Source organism: Lissotriton vulgaris, chromosome 11, assembly GCF_964263255.1.
Source record: "Lissotriton vulgaris chromosome 11, aLisVul1.2, whole genome shotgun sequence".
Taxonomy (NCBI): domain Eukaryota; kingdom Metazoa; phylum Chordata; class Amphibia; order Caudata; family Salamandridae; genus Lissotriton; species Lissotriton vulgaris.
In genome coordinates this window covers 510,042,984-510,059,859 of record NC_141699.1, presented here as the reverse complement: position 1 = coordinate 510,059,859, position 16,876 = coordinate 510,042,984, and the positions used below count along the sequence as shown (strand labels likewise).

At 39.1% G+C, this 16,876-nt stretch overlaps 1 protein-coding gene across 4 annotated transcripts in view; it reads right to left on the bottom strand.

Moving 5' to 3' along the window:
* SLC4A5 (solute carrier family 4 member 5) overlaps positions 1 to 16,876 on the bottom strand; it is a 611,906-nt gene that overhangs the window by 288,648 nt on the left and 306,382 nt on the right. For all 4 annotated transcript variants that reach the window (XM_086943571.1, XM_086943570.1, XM_086943572.1 and 1 more), the window contains exons 10-12: positions 9,271 to 9,411; positions 7,179 to 7,353; positions 1,077 to 1,210 (exon numbers count right to left, since the gene is read on the bottom strand). In XM_086943571.1, the coding sequence (XP_086799697.1) occupies positions 1,077 to 1,210; positions 7,179 to 7,353; positions 9,271 to 9,411 (450 nt within the window). The remainder of the gene's footprint in view (positions 1 to 1,076; positions 1,211 to 7,178; positions 7,354 to 9,270; positions 9,412 to 16,876) is intronic.

Genomic DNA, 16,876 nt, shown 5'->3' with positions numbered 1-16,876 from the left:
TATAAAACAACAAAAAGAAGAAAAAAACCAGTTCTTTTTAGAACTACCTCCAATTTATAAAAAAAGGCTACATTTTTTAAAAACTCTGTCATTCTTTTTTTCCCCATGGTACGCTCCCCGGTGCGCGTACCGGGCGCTCCCCCCGCGCAAATCGGAAAAAAAATATTTTTTTTTTGTCCCGCGGGGCCCTTTTATAGCCCCCACATCAAACCTAGGGGATCAGGGGGGGGTCTACTCTGCCCCCTTATGGTCATTTCCCCCTTTGTTTTTGCCACCTCTTGTGTCTCGATCCTACCGAGACACAAGATGGCGGCCGCTCCGGACTGTTTGGAATGTTGAAAGACACCCGAGAGCCGATCAGCTTTCCGCGAGCGAACTTGCGTAGCGCGCTGGTTAGCGCACCGGTGCGCGTACCGGGGCACGCTTATAGATATATATATTTTTTTGAACCAAAATTACTCAAAATCCACTGGAGCACATATCTTGAGACATAGCAAAGGCACATCGGGCTACCAGTCCCTACAATTTTGCCAAGTTACGTGGAAATCCATTCAGCCGTTCGGGCTAAAAGTGAGGTCGACCGCCCTATGGAAATTAACATGGGGAAAACACGTTCTGGGACCCCCCTTTTTTCTCGGCCCCCCCTTGACAAATCCCCCCAAACTTTCAGGGAAGGACCGGAGCGCTGCGAGGCAAATTTGAGGACATTTTCAGGCAGATTCCGCAATGTATATATATATCCTGCTCAAAGTTTTGGTTTGTTTGCAATTCGGGTCCCTTGCAAAATGATCCCTGCACAGCAGAGGCTGTAGGTGTTCATGGTATGCCCTTAGTTGTTACCAGTGCTTTTAATATTGATAATACACAAAGTAATAGCCAAACTGATAGAATTCATAATTGGATTCTGTTTTGTATTAGCCCACAAACGGGTGTGTGTATTCTAACAATGTGGTAAACAATATTTAAAAAACAAGGAAAACAACAATAGAATATTTAGCAGGAAATGCATTGTAATAAGGCTTTTATAACTATAGATTTCCATTAGAAATACACCTCTATAAAGAGCAGGAACTTACTTGCTGAAGTCAAATAGTAATTTTTCGAATATTAGAATGGGTCCTGTGCTGCTTAAGATAATTAGAGGCTGTCCAGCAAACAAACAGAATACAGAGCCTGCCATGGCGGTTCCAAGGAAACTCTCCATCACTCCCTTTAAAATAGGAAAAAAATATACTATAGCCATCAGTAATATTACTAAGTGCAAAGCTAGTTTTTTCTCAATAACTAATTTGAAATAGTGTTGTGAATATAACAAAGTAAACATAAGGTCTCTGTTCATCTATCACTCTAGTGCAGGGGTCTCCCGCATTTTCTGTAAGAGCTACTTACATTCAATGACATTCAGTGAGACCTAGTAATATCATTCCTGTTGTAACAGTGACCATATCAGGCAAGATTACAATAGTTCCTACCATTTACAAGATCACAACCAGAGATCCAGTCCATCTAGTGTGGTTGTAAGAAGTAATGTAAGAAAAGGCTTTGTCAATCTGGAATGCCTGTACATGCGTAACATATAATAGCCATAGCCCAATGCCTCTGGAACCAAGATAATAACATTTGTAAAAGTTCAGCGAATGCCACATCATTTATCACTCAAATCTCAGCTTGAAATATATTTTGGAAAATCAGCACTTTTTCTCCAGATATCAGCATATGAGATCAGAAAAACACATTTTCGTCTTGAATATACACTTTTAATTTTGGTTTACGTATGTTAACGCAATAAAGCAAACGTTTCTAATTTAATAGGTTGGGCTGCACACAGGAGAGCCACTTACAGGTAGCTAGAGAGCTTCCAGTAGCTTACGAGCTACTCGTTCAAGAAGAATGCTCTTGTTCTTATTCGTTGAAACATGTTAGATCCATTTTTCACCCAGTGTTTTATTAGTATTATCAGTCCATTTAGATTGCTTCCACAACATAGGAGGTAACTGCAAATTTTCTGGACTGGGTAATGTATAGCTGGAAGAGCAGATGCACTGGCTTTGCCTTCCAAGTGAGGGATGGGCTGCAAAATGTAACGTGGCCCACCTTGATATTTCTTCATGTTGAACCTGTCTTCACATCCGTGAGCAGTGAAGATAGATAGGCCTGGGCAAAATTTACATTCAACAGGTGTTATTTGCATAATGTTGGGAATTTCACATTAAGCTTGCTATAAAAAAATTCCTGAAATTATGCCATTATGCCACCTTGTGTAATTTCTCACCATTCGTGGTAACAATTTACCAAGAAATACAATACTCACAAACTCTCTTGAACAATATTACGTGGCTGCTGTTCACTGTGTTTGTTTTTAGCATCCTAGTGGTAAAAATTGACACTAAAATATAATGCAAAATAACCAATATGTATTTCACATAATTTTGCAACATTTTGCGTAACTATGCAAATACATCATTATGCATGTTATGCAAGTTTTGGATCCCCATGACATAGATAAACAGACTGGTGAACTATTTTAAAAAATCACAGAATCAACATCCAAATCACAGAATCAACATCCTTATTCACTTGGAGACTTCTTCCATTATGTGAGTTACATTTCAGGAAATGTTCTGTTAAAGATCACTATGGTTCAAAGTATCAGAGGGTTAACCCTAATTAAAGACACCACACAGGCCCCATTTGCACTTGCATTGTGCCCTAGCAACAGTATACTCAGAAGGAGCTGGCACTGGCTCTCCCATTGGCAAAATAACATCCCCCAGCCTCTTCCTTGGGTGGGAGTGCAAAGAGGTGGCAGATAGAAAATGCTCCAATTGTTTTGGTTGGTGTCACATTGCAAGCCACTAGTAAATGAGGACCTTAGTACATGATGTACTAAAAGATTGTTCACAAAAGATGTTTCCTCAAACACAAGAGAGGGGTCCAGCAAGCCAAAGGGACAGGACACCGCAAAGACAATTAAGCTAAAAAAGATTCTCTTTGGGATATTCTTTCAGCATACAGTTTGTACATATAACACTTCAATACACATTCATACTCCACATTTCAACAATATCATTTAGCATAATGCGGGTTAGTGTAGCCAGTTACCAGAAATTCAAAATATAAGCAATGAAAAGGATTTTCTGTTAAAAATAATTTATTTGATTAATTCATATAAAATTATTAAAAACCGTTAAAAAATATAGCACATCAATGTACACAATGAAAACATAAGAGAAACCAAGTCACAAAGATACAAATTGATTATAGCAACACATTCATATATCAATATTTACATATGTTACCATATAGCGTACAAATACGTTTATTTCATATGTGAGCAAAGGACAGCGACGAGTTTCGGAGGTTTCTATTGATCCCACCTCCTTCTTCAGGCTTGCAACACATTTATTTCAACACTGTGCCTCATATTTGGCACATGTTATCCCAACAATGTTCAGGGACTCTCAACTTATTGCCTCCGGAATATGTTGTAAGGGCACTTCTTTATGTCTGTCACAGCTAAATGAAAATCTGGCAAACTTTAAAGGGGATTTCTCAGTTTCAAACAGTGGAAGGCACCCAATCCCGTAGGTATCTTGTATTTATCTCACCAACTCTCTTCTAAGTTCCTTTTTATATTTTATTATTGTGACCAAGGCATCTAATAATTCCAGCCGGGATTAAAAAATCTCCTGCTTCGAGTGCCACAGCCATCTGATGGAATTAGGATGAGATAAGGTGAAAGTGAGCAGAAGTAAATACTAAGAGGCAAAGTAAGTGGGTCGATGTAGATGCAGCCGTTCTCCTCTCTTGCCCGATGAAATATCTTTAGCTCTTTTTGTTTGAGGTAGCTTGATGAGAGGAATAAGGGGTAGTTGTGGATTATCTATTGAGTGGGTGTGGCAATGACCCATCCATGCCTGTCTTGACACACTGAAAGATTTTACCTCTACTGTCACCCTATTACAAACTACTCCATACTACTTGTAAAATGTGACTGGCATCCTCCTTTCTCTATGTTTTCCCTTTAATCCACAGTATGGAGCCTGTGACAGCCCTAGGCAAAGGAGAGCTGCAAGTCCCAAGCATGTTCAAAGAGGTGCCACATTATGCTGCTGCATCAGTTTGGCTGTCTACCACTATCACTTGCTCCACGACCAGCCCCTATCAGATCAAGCTGGTAGAGTTCCATATCATTAGATTGGTTACAGGCTTCTAAAAATCCAGTGACCCATAAGTTGGGTAAGTAAGGAACCGAGGGGGTAATGATGGAATTGGTTCCGCTTTGTGAGCAAGTGTCTGTGAATGTGCATGTGTGTGTGTGTATGTGTGTGTGTACACACACGAGGGTATGTGCATGCAAACATGTATGTGTATGAATGTGTGTATCTGAGTGTGTAAATGTGTACAATTCCTAAAGAGGCTGGACATAATTGCCATTTTGTAAAGCTAGTTCTCACATTTTGGTGATTGCTAGAAAATATTGACCATCTCTGGCATGCGATGGCCACCTGTGCATCCTGTGTACATTTCTTGCATGAAGGTAGATGAATGACATAGTGAAGTTGTCCTTAACATTTTTCAGCCCTCCCTTGGATCTGATGGTTAACTCTGTCCTTTGGTGTCCGTCCCTGAAAGAAGTTGGGATCAGCTACCTGTTGTGACTATCCCTAAAAATAGCTGGAAAACAAATATATATATATATAGTGTGTGTACCTAACCCCTTCCATGCATTGGATGGATGATATGCTATCTGGGCTGTATCACGAAGAGCTGTGCTGATTCAGTGCAGAGAAACAGCATCTCATTGGCTAATATACTTAGTTTAATATATAGATAGGTAGGCCCTGTACTGAACCCTCTGTGGGAAGTCAACCCTCCCCCACACATATCCTCTGACCCCTGAATCCAACCACATGGACTGTCAACCCCTAACTGCACATGACACTGGCTGTACATGTTGTGAAGTTTGCTACTGGGCCTCTACCCAACACTTCATGGGCAGCCAATCTCCAGCCAGAAACGGCCATCGTATGGAATAGGCTGATCGGTCTTGTCTGCAACCAGGCCCTGTGGCCAATTCCCCACAGGCAACCAATACCCCACAAATCCTACCCCACATCTTTCTTTTTGAAAAATATTTTTGGGCACTGCTGTACTCCTGTGATCCCCAAAGCTCAATCCCTGGTATCAAAAGACCATGCACGCTACAATTTGTGAAGCTTGCATTTGTCTTTAGGTAGCATCCATACTTTATCCTGCTGTAGTACCAATGTACTCATTGCATGAAAAACAATTTTATTTGTCATTTTTGGTCTTTGGCATGGTCTTTCTGGGTCCTCCCAGATGTGCCACGGGGTGAAAGTACCCCTACCTTTCCCCTGTATATGCTATTTTTAAACAAAAATCAGGCCTTGGGGAGTCAGTCCCTGAGTCCTTTAATTACAGCTGCAACATTTTCCTTCACATCCCCGTCCTGCGGGACCGACAACAAAAAATAGCCCTCTGAGCCAATGAAAATGCTGTATTTTGTTTAGAATTGTGGTACCACAGTAGTACCACGGAACTCCTGTGAGAACAACCATTGAGATATCATTCGATTTTAACCTACTTTCTTGAAAATGGATGAACCAATTTACATAAAATCAAAAATAGCACACTTTTTGAGTAACGATCTAGCTTTCTGCCCAATCCTGTGTAATTCCTTCCAGCCATTTCTTTCTATCTTTTCCCAAAATTGGAAATTCCTATGGGAAATTGCATTGGGATAAAGACATCTTGAGTCCCCTTCTTTTTGTCAGCCCCACTTGATGAATCACTCCAAAACTCTTCGGGAAGGAGCTGGGGTAGTTGACCTTTGTTTTTGGAAAGTTTAGTGAAGAGTCATGAAAAATCATCAAAATTATCAGCAAACAAAATCCTCTTAGGCTCTTTCTTTAAAAACTATGACCTTACTATATCTACCACTGTGTAAAATATATATGTGTGTGTGTTTGCGTGTGTGTTTATAGAATGTCATTTAAAAAATAAATAACTTCCCTGCAGGGTAAATTCCTGCATTGTAAAGTGCCCACAAGGGGCTTGCCTGGTATTTCCCTGCATGGTAAATGTGCTCTGGTGGTAAACAATGCATGGTAAAGGCCACATACCTACCAGCACAGCTGATAGATGCCAAGGTCTCTGGTCTAGTTGTGTAAAAGGCATGGCAGCTTCCTGGCAAGCACCTCAGATAGCAAATACCATAGTACCTCATTGCTCCAGTGCAAAGTCAGGCTGTGGAGTATGTTTGACTCAGCAAGGCAGTCTTACATAAAACATAAATTTGCACTTTCTTGTGATGTACTGTTGAAACTTGACATCAGCTCACATAAATATGCCAGGCTCAGACAGGTTCATAGTGGCCCCAATGGGGACCTCCAGAAAAGGCCCAAACTACTCAAACAATGATATTTTTAAACTCGTAAAATTGCAGTCTTTGGAAGTGGCACAGATTGCCCACAAAATCATAGCCCTGAGTTTTCGATCAGCCTCCCCACAAATGAACAGCCTCGAGGTTGGCTTTTGACTCCCAAAGGAAGAAAACAGTTGTTAACAATTGAATTTGCAGTAGAAACATGTGTGAAATAGTGCTTGAGTTGTGACATTCATGTTATCCAGAGCCAGAAAATGACTACTATACAAGGTTAATTTGACATCTAATTATCACAAAAGGAATTTTGCAGAATGAAATTATGAATGCTAAATTTATAAGAGAAAAGTTGCAAAAGTTAAGACTGACACTTGTATTTAAAAGACAAAGGAATATAGGGGTGCACAAAGTTTACCTAAAATGTTCTCAGAGGTAATCCCAAGCAAAAGGTTGTGATATTGGAAGGGACAGTAAATGTAATCTTAGAGAGGGTCAGGATCTCTACTGGATAAGGTGGGAACACGGCAAGGAGAGACTTTAAAAAAATGGGGTTGGACATCAGTGGATGGGCAAGACCATGTGTTAAGTTTGATGTGATATATTTTGATATAGATGATAAAAACTACTTACTTTATATTTACAATTAGCCAAGAGAGAATGCTAAAATGATGGACTTTAATCCTAACCACATTTTAAAATGAAAGTTGTACCAAGTGTTCATAAATATATCAATTGAAGTAAATAAAGCAAAGCAAGCCAAAGAGGTTTATACCTGGTAGTTATCTGTTGCATCGCCGAGCAATCCTCCAAATGTAATTGCATTTGTAATGCATCCAAGATAAATAAAGAGAATTGCTGAAATAGACTGGATATGAAATGCTTCATAAAAATCACTTGGAATCCAGGGAAGTTTCCTCTTGATATCTAAATAGAGGCCACCACAGAACCTAAATTAGACAGGAAATAAATGTTTTGAAATTAATTGGCTTGTTCACACTTAAGTACTCTACATTCTTTGTTTTGTTGTATGGAAGAAAAAAAGTTCATAAAAATATAAACCATCATGACCAAATTTAGCTTTCTATGGATTATGAACACAGATTGCCTTTACATTTGAGTTGTCCCACTACAGATTGTTTTATAAGACAAGCAAAATATGTTTTCATTTTGTACAGGTTGTATTGTGTAAAAAAGAAAGGATACATTTTTTAACACAATATGTTATCAAATTTCATAATCTATAAGAACATAGATCTTTATTTTAGATATCATCCAATACCTATATGCTTCACATTCAAAGACGATTAACACAAGATAATTTGGGCCACATTCACAAAGGTAAATTCATTTGCAAACATAAGTTGACAACTGAATTTACATCTTTTACACTTTCCAGAAATTCACAAAGGGATTCCTGGTGGGCATAAGACCATTTACATGTGTGAAGATCCCTGCCATGAGTGTGGAGTTCTCCTCACCTAGAACCTCCACTCAAGAGTTAGGAAAGTGGGTGCTCCAATATATGGCTAGCCTTCAAAGTTTGTGAATGCCCACAAACAAGTATGTTAATCATCATTCATAAGCTACTTGCAGTCCTCTTCCCAAACTAAAAAGAGTTGGATTTTTACTCTGGAGGGTGAGGGGGCCTAATAGGAGAATGGATCACCCCAGATTTTGTGGGAGTGTAGGGGAAGGCATTCCTCCATGGAGATAAATATTTTCAACATAGAGAAAAATATGCAAAAATAAGTATTTGCAAATGGATATTATTCCCTCTGTGTGGAATTTACCAGAATGGAGAACTCCTGGCCGCCAGAATGAAATCCACTGTGGATGACCTTCCCAGATGCATTCCCGGAAACATGTATCTCGCCCATTAATAATTTCCCCTAAAACCTGGATCTTGGATAATTTTGAGAAGCTGGTAGAGGGTCCATAATTCTAACACACTTTCAAGTCCTGCAGAGTGTCATGCTGCCTTTCTAAAACAGTTTTGCTACACGCACCATGAACATCTAATTCTTGTGGTAACACTTTCGTAGTGATGCACCACTCGCTCTAAGTACACATGCAATCAAAATAACTCATTTTGACTCTTTACAATGGCAAAGTCATCGAAAAGTGTGACAGAGGAAACACCTCTTCTACTATGGTGGGGAAAGGTAAGCAATATTTAAAAATTTTGACAATGGCCCTGTTTTTCATCAGGAGGCACCTTCCACCACAATCTTGGAAAAACTCTGAGATTACGCCCAAAGTGTGGTGGAATTGCTGCCACCTTGTGTGACCTCATTGATTTGTGGGTCAGTGAGTAATTAGTTGTTCAGTACAGAGCAACCTGAAACAATCTTTTAACCTAATCACGCATATCAAAGGCAACATGTTACACATAGACATTTATGATCATATTAATGTCCCAAAAGGACAATGAAAAGAAAAAAAAATAGATAATGCCCCCTTCGCCATGGGAGTTATCTCCCATGGTGAGGGAGCAACATTTCTTTTTTACTGTCCCTCACTGGGAGGATTTGCCTGGAGAGATGGACAATAAAAAAAACAGCTATATGTCCACCCATTCTAATTAAGCGGGTGGGCATGTAGCCAATTATCTGACGGCCCTTAATCCATCGGACCGTTGGAGACGTTTGGCTATGGTAGTGACGGAGTAGTCACTGCTGTAGCCAAACTTAAGGTCGGGCTCTATCCACTATGTTGGCGGGGAGTTCTCTCTCCATCAACATATAAATCAGGTCCTAAATCTCTTGTTGTACTATGCAGTTGCATAATGTGGCTTCTTGCATCATTTGAAATGGGTCTCATCTACAATTGCAGTTGGTTTATTGTTGTTTAGGATATTCCCTTACCTTCCTGTGTATGTCAGTTCTTCGCCGATCTCATGAGCTGCTGGCATCTCATTATCTTCACTTCCTCCACCTCCACTCCCTCCGCCACCTCCAGCTGACCCATTCATTTGTCCTGCTTCATTTACAGAAAAATTCGATTTTCTGAAAAAGAAATGTTTAAATATTTCTGTATGTTTTTGATGAGTATGCAATATATCCCCCATGCAACCATACAATGAAATTGTATGCAGGAGCTTTGTCAGTAAAACCTTTTAAAGACTAGTTGCAGCTAAAGAGATTTAAAACAGACACGTAAGATAAACAGTTTCATATCACATATATAATAACAAAAATTCCAGACTTTTCTTAGTGGCAACTTTTCATCATGGGCTCGAATTTTTATCAAATATAAACCAGAGAGAAGCATTTAACACATTCCCTGTAGCGTTTTAATTGCTTTGAGGAATGTATATCGGTAGTGAACAATCAAAGAACTACAACGTCATGTTTTAGCAGGAATTTATAGAATGCAGGGCGTTAGTGTTTTTCTGACCTGCATCTCTTTCCAAGGAACCTCTGGGCTTATTTACAAGCTCCTTGTGTCGCTGGTGTGTCTTTTTGTGTCCTTGTAAATATTGTCCCTTTGCATGCAACACTTTGCATTAAAGGGGCATTCTATGGGTGTTGCTGTAGGTGTTCCCATGCAACACCCATGGAATCTGACACATTTCCAGATGTATGAGAAATCGTAAACCTGGAAATGCATCTGAATGCTAACCTCCTCAGGGGAGGCGTGGGGAAGCGCAACGAGGAAAAATGTTTTTTCTTCATTTGAGTCATATGTAAAAATGGATTAGGTAAATGAAGAAGTCATAAAACCGAAGAAAAAGGAATAAAAAATTACTAACAAATAAAGAGCTTACTGTTCCGAATAAAATGGAGACTGAACAATGCACTGCTAGATATTCTACAGGTCCATTTGCTGGTATTTTAGAAAAGGTCAAGAAGTTGAAGACACAAAATAGGAAGGTTAAGATAAAAGATGCAGATTTAATCAATAGAAAGTAAACATGTTTTGTACTTCTTTGACACCTTGCCCAATGATGATAGCACGGAATTGGTCATGCTTTCCGTGCTAGACGACCTGCGACTTAAAGCAGATAAAAAAGATCCTTGTGCCCTGGTACTACTTGACCTCTCCGCGGCATTTGATACGGTCAATCATGACCTACTACTGTCGCGGATGTGGGACTTTGGTATCCAGGGCACGGCCCATGCCTGGCTGACCTCGTTCCTCGGTGAACGGGTTCAGAGAGTACAACTGGATGACATGGTGTCAGAGGCAGCAAGGATCACATGTGGAGTCCCACAGGGCTCGGCCCTGTCACCCTTGATGTTCAATGCATATCTGCAGCCCCTCATCTCATTACTGAATCAGAAGGACTGCAGTATATACAACTACGCTGATGACACTCAGATCATCATTCAAATTGGTAACACTCCAACAGCAGATCAAAAATTGCAAAACATCTTAAAATTTACCGTCAATTGGATGACGGCAATTTTTTTTAAAGATTAATCCTGATAAGACGGAGGTGCTTGCAATTACGACATCATCTAGCCCCTGGAGTGACCTCTTATGGCCCACTGAATTAGGAATGTATCGTAATAGGGTCCGTCCAGCACTCTTTTGCTTAACTTATTCTTTCTTAAATCTCATTCGTTGTTGTGCACTGCTACCTTTGGTGGTTTAGTCTAAAACCACTTCTTTCAATGTCTTGCGAAAAGTGAGACACCGGGGAGTCCCGATGCCTATGGTAACATCCTGCACACTTTCACATGAACCACTGGGTTCTCCTCTGGTGTATATGTATATCATAAACCCTATTACGATACATTCATAAACCTAGTCTACCCTCCATCCAAGCACCGCAAAGATGAATTTAGAAGAAATTGCTCAAATTACGACAAATAAAGCGGAAACTCTAATATACACCGCAGAAGAGGCAGAAGGGGGTAAATGGGAGATGAGATAAAAGATTGTTTTGAAAACATAAGGATTCAAGTGAATGAAAAAGAAAGAATAAACAAAGAATATTGACACAAATGAATACAATTTGAATTTTCATTATTCTTGGTATACATATACACCAGAGGAGAACCCAGTGGTTCATGTGAAAGTGTGCAGGATGTTACCATAGGCATCGGGACTCCCCGGTGTCTCACTTTTCGCAAGACATTGAAAGAAGTGGTTTTAGACTAAACCACCAAAGGTAGCAGTGCACAACAACGAATGAGATTTAAGAAAGAATAAGTTAAGCAAAAGAGTGCTGGACGGACCCTATTACGATACATTCATAAACCTAGTCTACCCTCCATCCAAGCACCGCAAAGATGAATTTAGAAGAAATTGCTCAAATTACGACAAATAAAGCGGAAACTCTAATATACACCGCAGAAGAGGCAGAAGGGGGTAAATGGGAGATGAGATAAAAGATTGTTTTGAAAACATAAGGATTCAAGTGAATGAAAAAGAAAGAATAAACAAAGAATATTGACACAAATGAATACAATTTGAATTTTCATTATTCTTGGTATACATATACACCAGAGGAGAACCCAGTGGTTCATGTGAAAGTGTGCAGGATGTTACCATAGGCATCGGGACTCCCCGGTGTCTCACTTTTCGCAAGACATTGAAAGAAGTGGTTTTAAACTAAACCACCAAAGGTAGCAGTGCACAACAACGAATGAGATTTAAGAAAGAATAAGTTAAGCAAAAGAGTGCTGGACGGACCCTATTACGATACATTCATAAACCTAGTCTACCCTCCATCCAAGCACCGCAAAGATGAATTTAGAAGAAATTGCTCAAATTACGACAAATAAAGCAGAAACTCTAATATACACCGCAGAAGAGGCAGAAGGGGGTAAATGGGAGATGAGATAAAAGATTGTTTTGAAAACATAAGGATTCAAGTGAATGAAAAAGAAAGAATAAACAAAGAATATTGACACAAATGAATACAATTTGAATTTTCATTATTCTTGGTATACATATACACCAGAGGAGAACCCAGTGGTTCATGTGAAAGTGTGCAGGATGTTACCATAGGCATCGGGACTCCCCGGTGTCTCACTTTTCGCAAGACATTGAAAGAAGTGGTTTTAGACTAAACCACCAAAGGTAGCAGTGCACAACAACGAATGAGATTTAAGAAAGAATAAGTTAAGCAAAAGAGTGCTGGACGGACCCTATTACGATACATTCATAAACCTAGTCTACCCTCCATCCAAGCACCGCAAAGATGAATTTAGAAGAAATTGCTCAAATTACGACAAATAAAGCGGAAACTCTAATATACACCGCAGAAGAGGCAGAAGGGGGTAAATGGGAGATGAGATAAAAGATTGTTTTGAAAACATAAGGATTCAAGTGAATGAAAAAGAAAGAATAAACAAAGAATATTGACACAAATGAATACAATTTGAATTTTCATTATTCTTGGTATACATATACACCAGAGGAGAACCCAGTGGTTCATGTGAAAGTGTGCAGGATGTTACCATAGGCATCGGGACTCCCCGGTGTCTCACTTTTCGCAAGACATTGAAAGAAGTGGTTTTAGACTAAACCACCAAAGGTAGCAGTGCACAACAACGAATGAGATTTAAGAAAGAATAAGTTAAGCAAAAGAGTGCTGGACGGACCCTATTACGATACATTCATAAACCTAGTCTACCCTCCATCCAAGCACCGCAAAGATGAATTTAGAAGAAATTGCTCAAATTACGACAAATAAAGCGGAAACTCTAATATACACCGCAGAAGAGGCAGAAGGGGGTAAATGGGAGATGAGATAAAAGATTGTTTTGAAAACATAAGGATTCAAGTGAATGAAAAAGAAAGAATAAACAAAGAATATTGACACAAATGAATACAATTTGAATTTTCATTATTCTTGGTATACATATACACCAGAGGAGAACCCAGTGGTTCATGTGAAAGTGTGCAGGATGTTACCATAGGCATCGGGACTCCCCGGTGTCTCACTTTTCGCAAGACATTGAAAGAAGTGGTTTTAGACTAAACCACCAAAGGTAGCAGTGCACAACAACGAATGAGATTTAAGAAAGAATAAGTTAAGCAAAAGAGTGCTGGACGGACCCTATTACGATACATTCATAAACCTAGTCTACCCTCCATCCAAGCACCGCAAAGATGAATTTAGAAGAAATTGCTCAAATTACGACAAATAAAGCGGAAACTCTAATATACACCGCAGAAGAGGCAGAAGGGGGTAAATGGGAGATGAGATAAAAGATTGTTTTGAAAACATAAGGATTCAAGTGAATGAAAAAGAAAGAATAAACAAAGAATATTGACACAAATGAATACAATTTGAATTTTCATTATTCTTGGTATACATATACACCAGAGGAGAACCCAGTGGTTCATGTGAAAGTGTGCAGGATGTTACCATAGGCATCGGGACTCCCCGGTGTCTCACTTTTCGCAAGACATTGAAAGAAGTGGTTTTAGACTAAACCACCAAAGGTAGCAGTGCACAACAACGAATGAGATTTAAGAAAGAATAAGTTAAGCAAAAGAGTGCTGGACGGACCCTATTACGATACATTCATAAACCTAGTCTACCCTCCATCCAAGCACCGCAAAGATGAATTTAGAAGAAATTGCTCAAATTACGACAAATAAAGCGGAAACTCTAATATACACCGCAGAAGAGGCAGAAGGGGGTAAATGGGAGATGAGATAAAAGATTGTTTTGAAAACATAAGGATTCAAGTGAATGAAAAAGAAAGAATAAACAAAGAATATTGACACAAATGAATACAATTTGAATTTTCATTATTCTTGGTATACATATACACCAGAGGAGAACCCAGTGGTTCATGTGAAAGTGTGCAGGATGTTACCATAGGCATCGGGACTCCCCGGTGTCTCACTTTTCGCAAGACATTGAAAGAAGTGGTTTTAGACTAAACCACCAAAGGTAGCAGTGCACAACAACGAATGAGATTTAAGAAAGAATAAGTTAAGCAAAAGAGTGCTGGACGGACCCTATTACGATACATTCATAAACCTAGTCTACCCTCCATCCAAGCACCGCAAAGATGAATTTAGAAGAAATTGCTCAAATTACGACAAATAAAGCGGAAACTCTAATATACACCGCAGAAGAGGCAGAAGGGGGTAAATGGGAGATGAGATAAAAGATTGTTTTGAAAACATAAGGATTCAAGTGAATGAAAAAGAAAGAATAAACAAAGAATATTGACACAAATGAATACAATTTGAATTTTCATTATTCTTGGTATACATATACACCAGAGGAGAACCCAGTGGTTCATGTGAAAGTGTGCAGGATGTTACCATAGGCATCGGGACTCCCCGGTGTCTCACTTTTCGCAAGACATTGAAAGAAGTGGTTTTAGACTAAACCACCAAAGGTAGCAGTGCACAACAACGAATGAGATTTAAGAAAGAATAAGTTAAGCAAAAGAGTGCTGGACGGACCCTATTACGATACATTCATAAACCTAGTCTACCCTCCATCCAAGCACCGCAAAGATGAATTTAGAAGAAATTGCTCAAATTACGACAAATAAAGCGGAAACTCTAATATACACCGCAGAAGAGGCAGAAGGGGGTAAATGGGAGATGAGATAAAAGATTGTTTTGAAAACATAAGGATTCAAGTGAATGAAAAAGAAAGAATAAACAAAGAATATTGACACAAATGAATACAATTTGAATTTTCATTATTCTTGGTATACATATACACCAGAGGAGAACCCAGTGGTTCATGTGAAAGTGTGCAGGATGTTACCATAGGCATCGGGACTCCCCGGTGTCTCACTTTTCGCAAGACATTGAAAGAAGTGGTTTTAGACTAAACCACCAAAGGTAGCAGTGCACAACAACGAATGAGATTTAAGAAAGAATAAGTTAAGCAAAAGAGTGCTGGACGGACCCTATTACGATACATTCATAAACCTAGTCTACCCTCCATCCAAGCACCGCAAAGATGAATTTAGAAGAAATTGCTCAAATTACGACAAATAAAGCGGAAACTCTAATATACACCGCAGAAGAGGCAGAAGGGGGTAAATGGGAGATGAGATAAAAGATTGTTTTGAAAACATAAGGATTCAAGTGAATGAAAAAGAAAGAATAACCAAAGAATATTGACACAAATGAATACAATTTGAATTTTCATTATTCTTGGTATACATATACACCAGAGGAGAACCCAGTGGTTCATGTGAAAGTGTGCAGGATGTTACCATAGGCATCGGGACTCCCCGGTGTCTCACTTTTCGCAAGACATTGAAAGAAGTGGTTTTAGACTAAACCACCAAAGGTAGCAGTGCACAACAACGAATGAGATTTAAGAAAGAATAAGTTAAGCAAAAGAGTGCTGGACGGACCCTATTACGATACATTCATAAACCTAGTCTACCCTCCATCCAAGCACCGCAAAGATGAATTTAGAAGAAATTGCTCAAATTACGACAAATAAAGCGGAAACTCTAATATACACCGCAGAAGAGGCAGAAGGGGGTAAATGGGAGATGAGATAAAAGATTGTTTTGAAAACATAAGGATTCAAGTGAATGAAAAAGAAAGAATAAACAAAGAATATTGACACAAATGAATACAATTTGAATTTTCATTATTCTTGGTATACATATACACCAGAGGAGAACCCAGTGGTTCATGTGAAAGTGTGCAGGATGTTACCATAGGCATCGGGACTCCCCGGTGTCTCACTTTTCGCAAGACATTGAAAGAAGTGGTTTTAGACTAAACCACCAAAGGTAGCAGTGCACAACAACGAATGAGATTTAAGAAAGAATAAGTTAAGCAAAAGAGTGCTGGACGGACCCTATTACGATACATTCATAAACCTAGTCTACCCTCCATCCAAGCACCGCAAAGATGAATTTAGAAGAAATTGCTCAAATTATGACAAATAAAGCGGAAACTCTAATATACACCGCAGAAGAGGCAGAAGGGGGTAAATGGGAGATGAGATAAAAGATTGTTTTGAAAACATAAGGATTCAAGTGAATGAAAAAGAAAGAATAAACAAAGAATATTGACACAAATGAATACAATTTGAATTTTCATTATTCTTGGTATACATATACACCAGAGGAGAACCCAGTGGTTCATGTGAAAGTGTGCAGGATGTTACCATAGGCATCGGGACTCCCCGGTGTCTCACTTTTCGCAAGACATTGAAAGAAGTGGTTTTAGACTAAACCACCAAAGGTAGCAGTGCACAACAACGAATGAGATTTAAGAAAGAATAAGTTAAGCAAAAGAGTGCTGGACGGACCCTATTACGATACATTCATAAACCTAGTCTACCCTCCATCCAAGCACCGCAAAGATGAATTTAGAAGAAATTGCTCAAATTACGACAAATAAAGCGGAAACTCTAATATACACCGCAGAAGAGGCAGAAGGGGGTAAATGGGAGATGAGATAAAAGATTGTTTTGAAAACATAAGGATTCAAGTGAATGAAAAAGAAAGAATAAACAAAGAATATTGACACAAATGAATACAATTTGAATTTTCATTATTCTTGGTATAC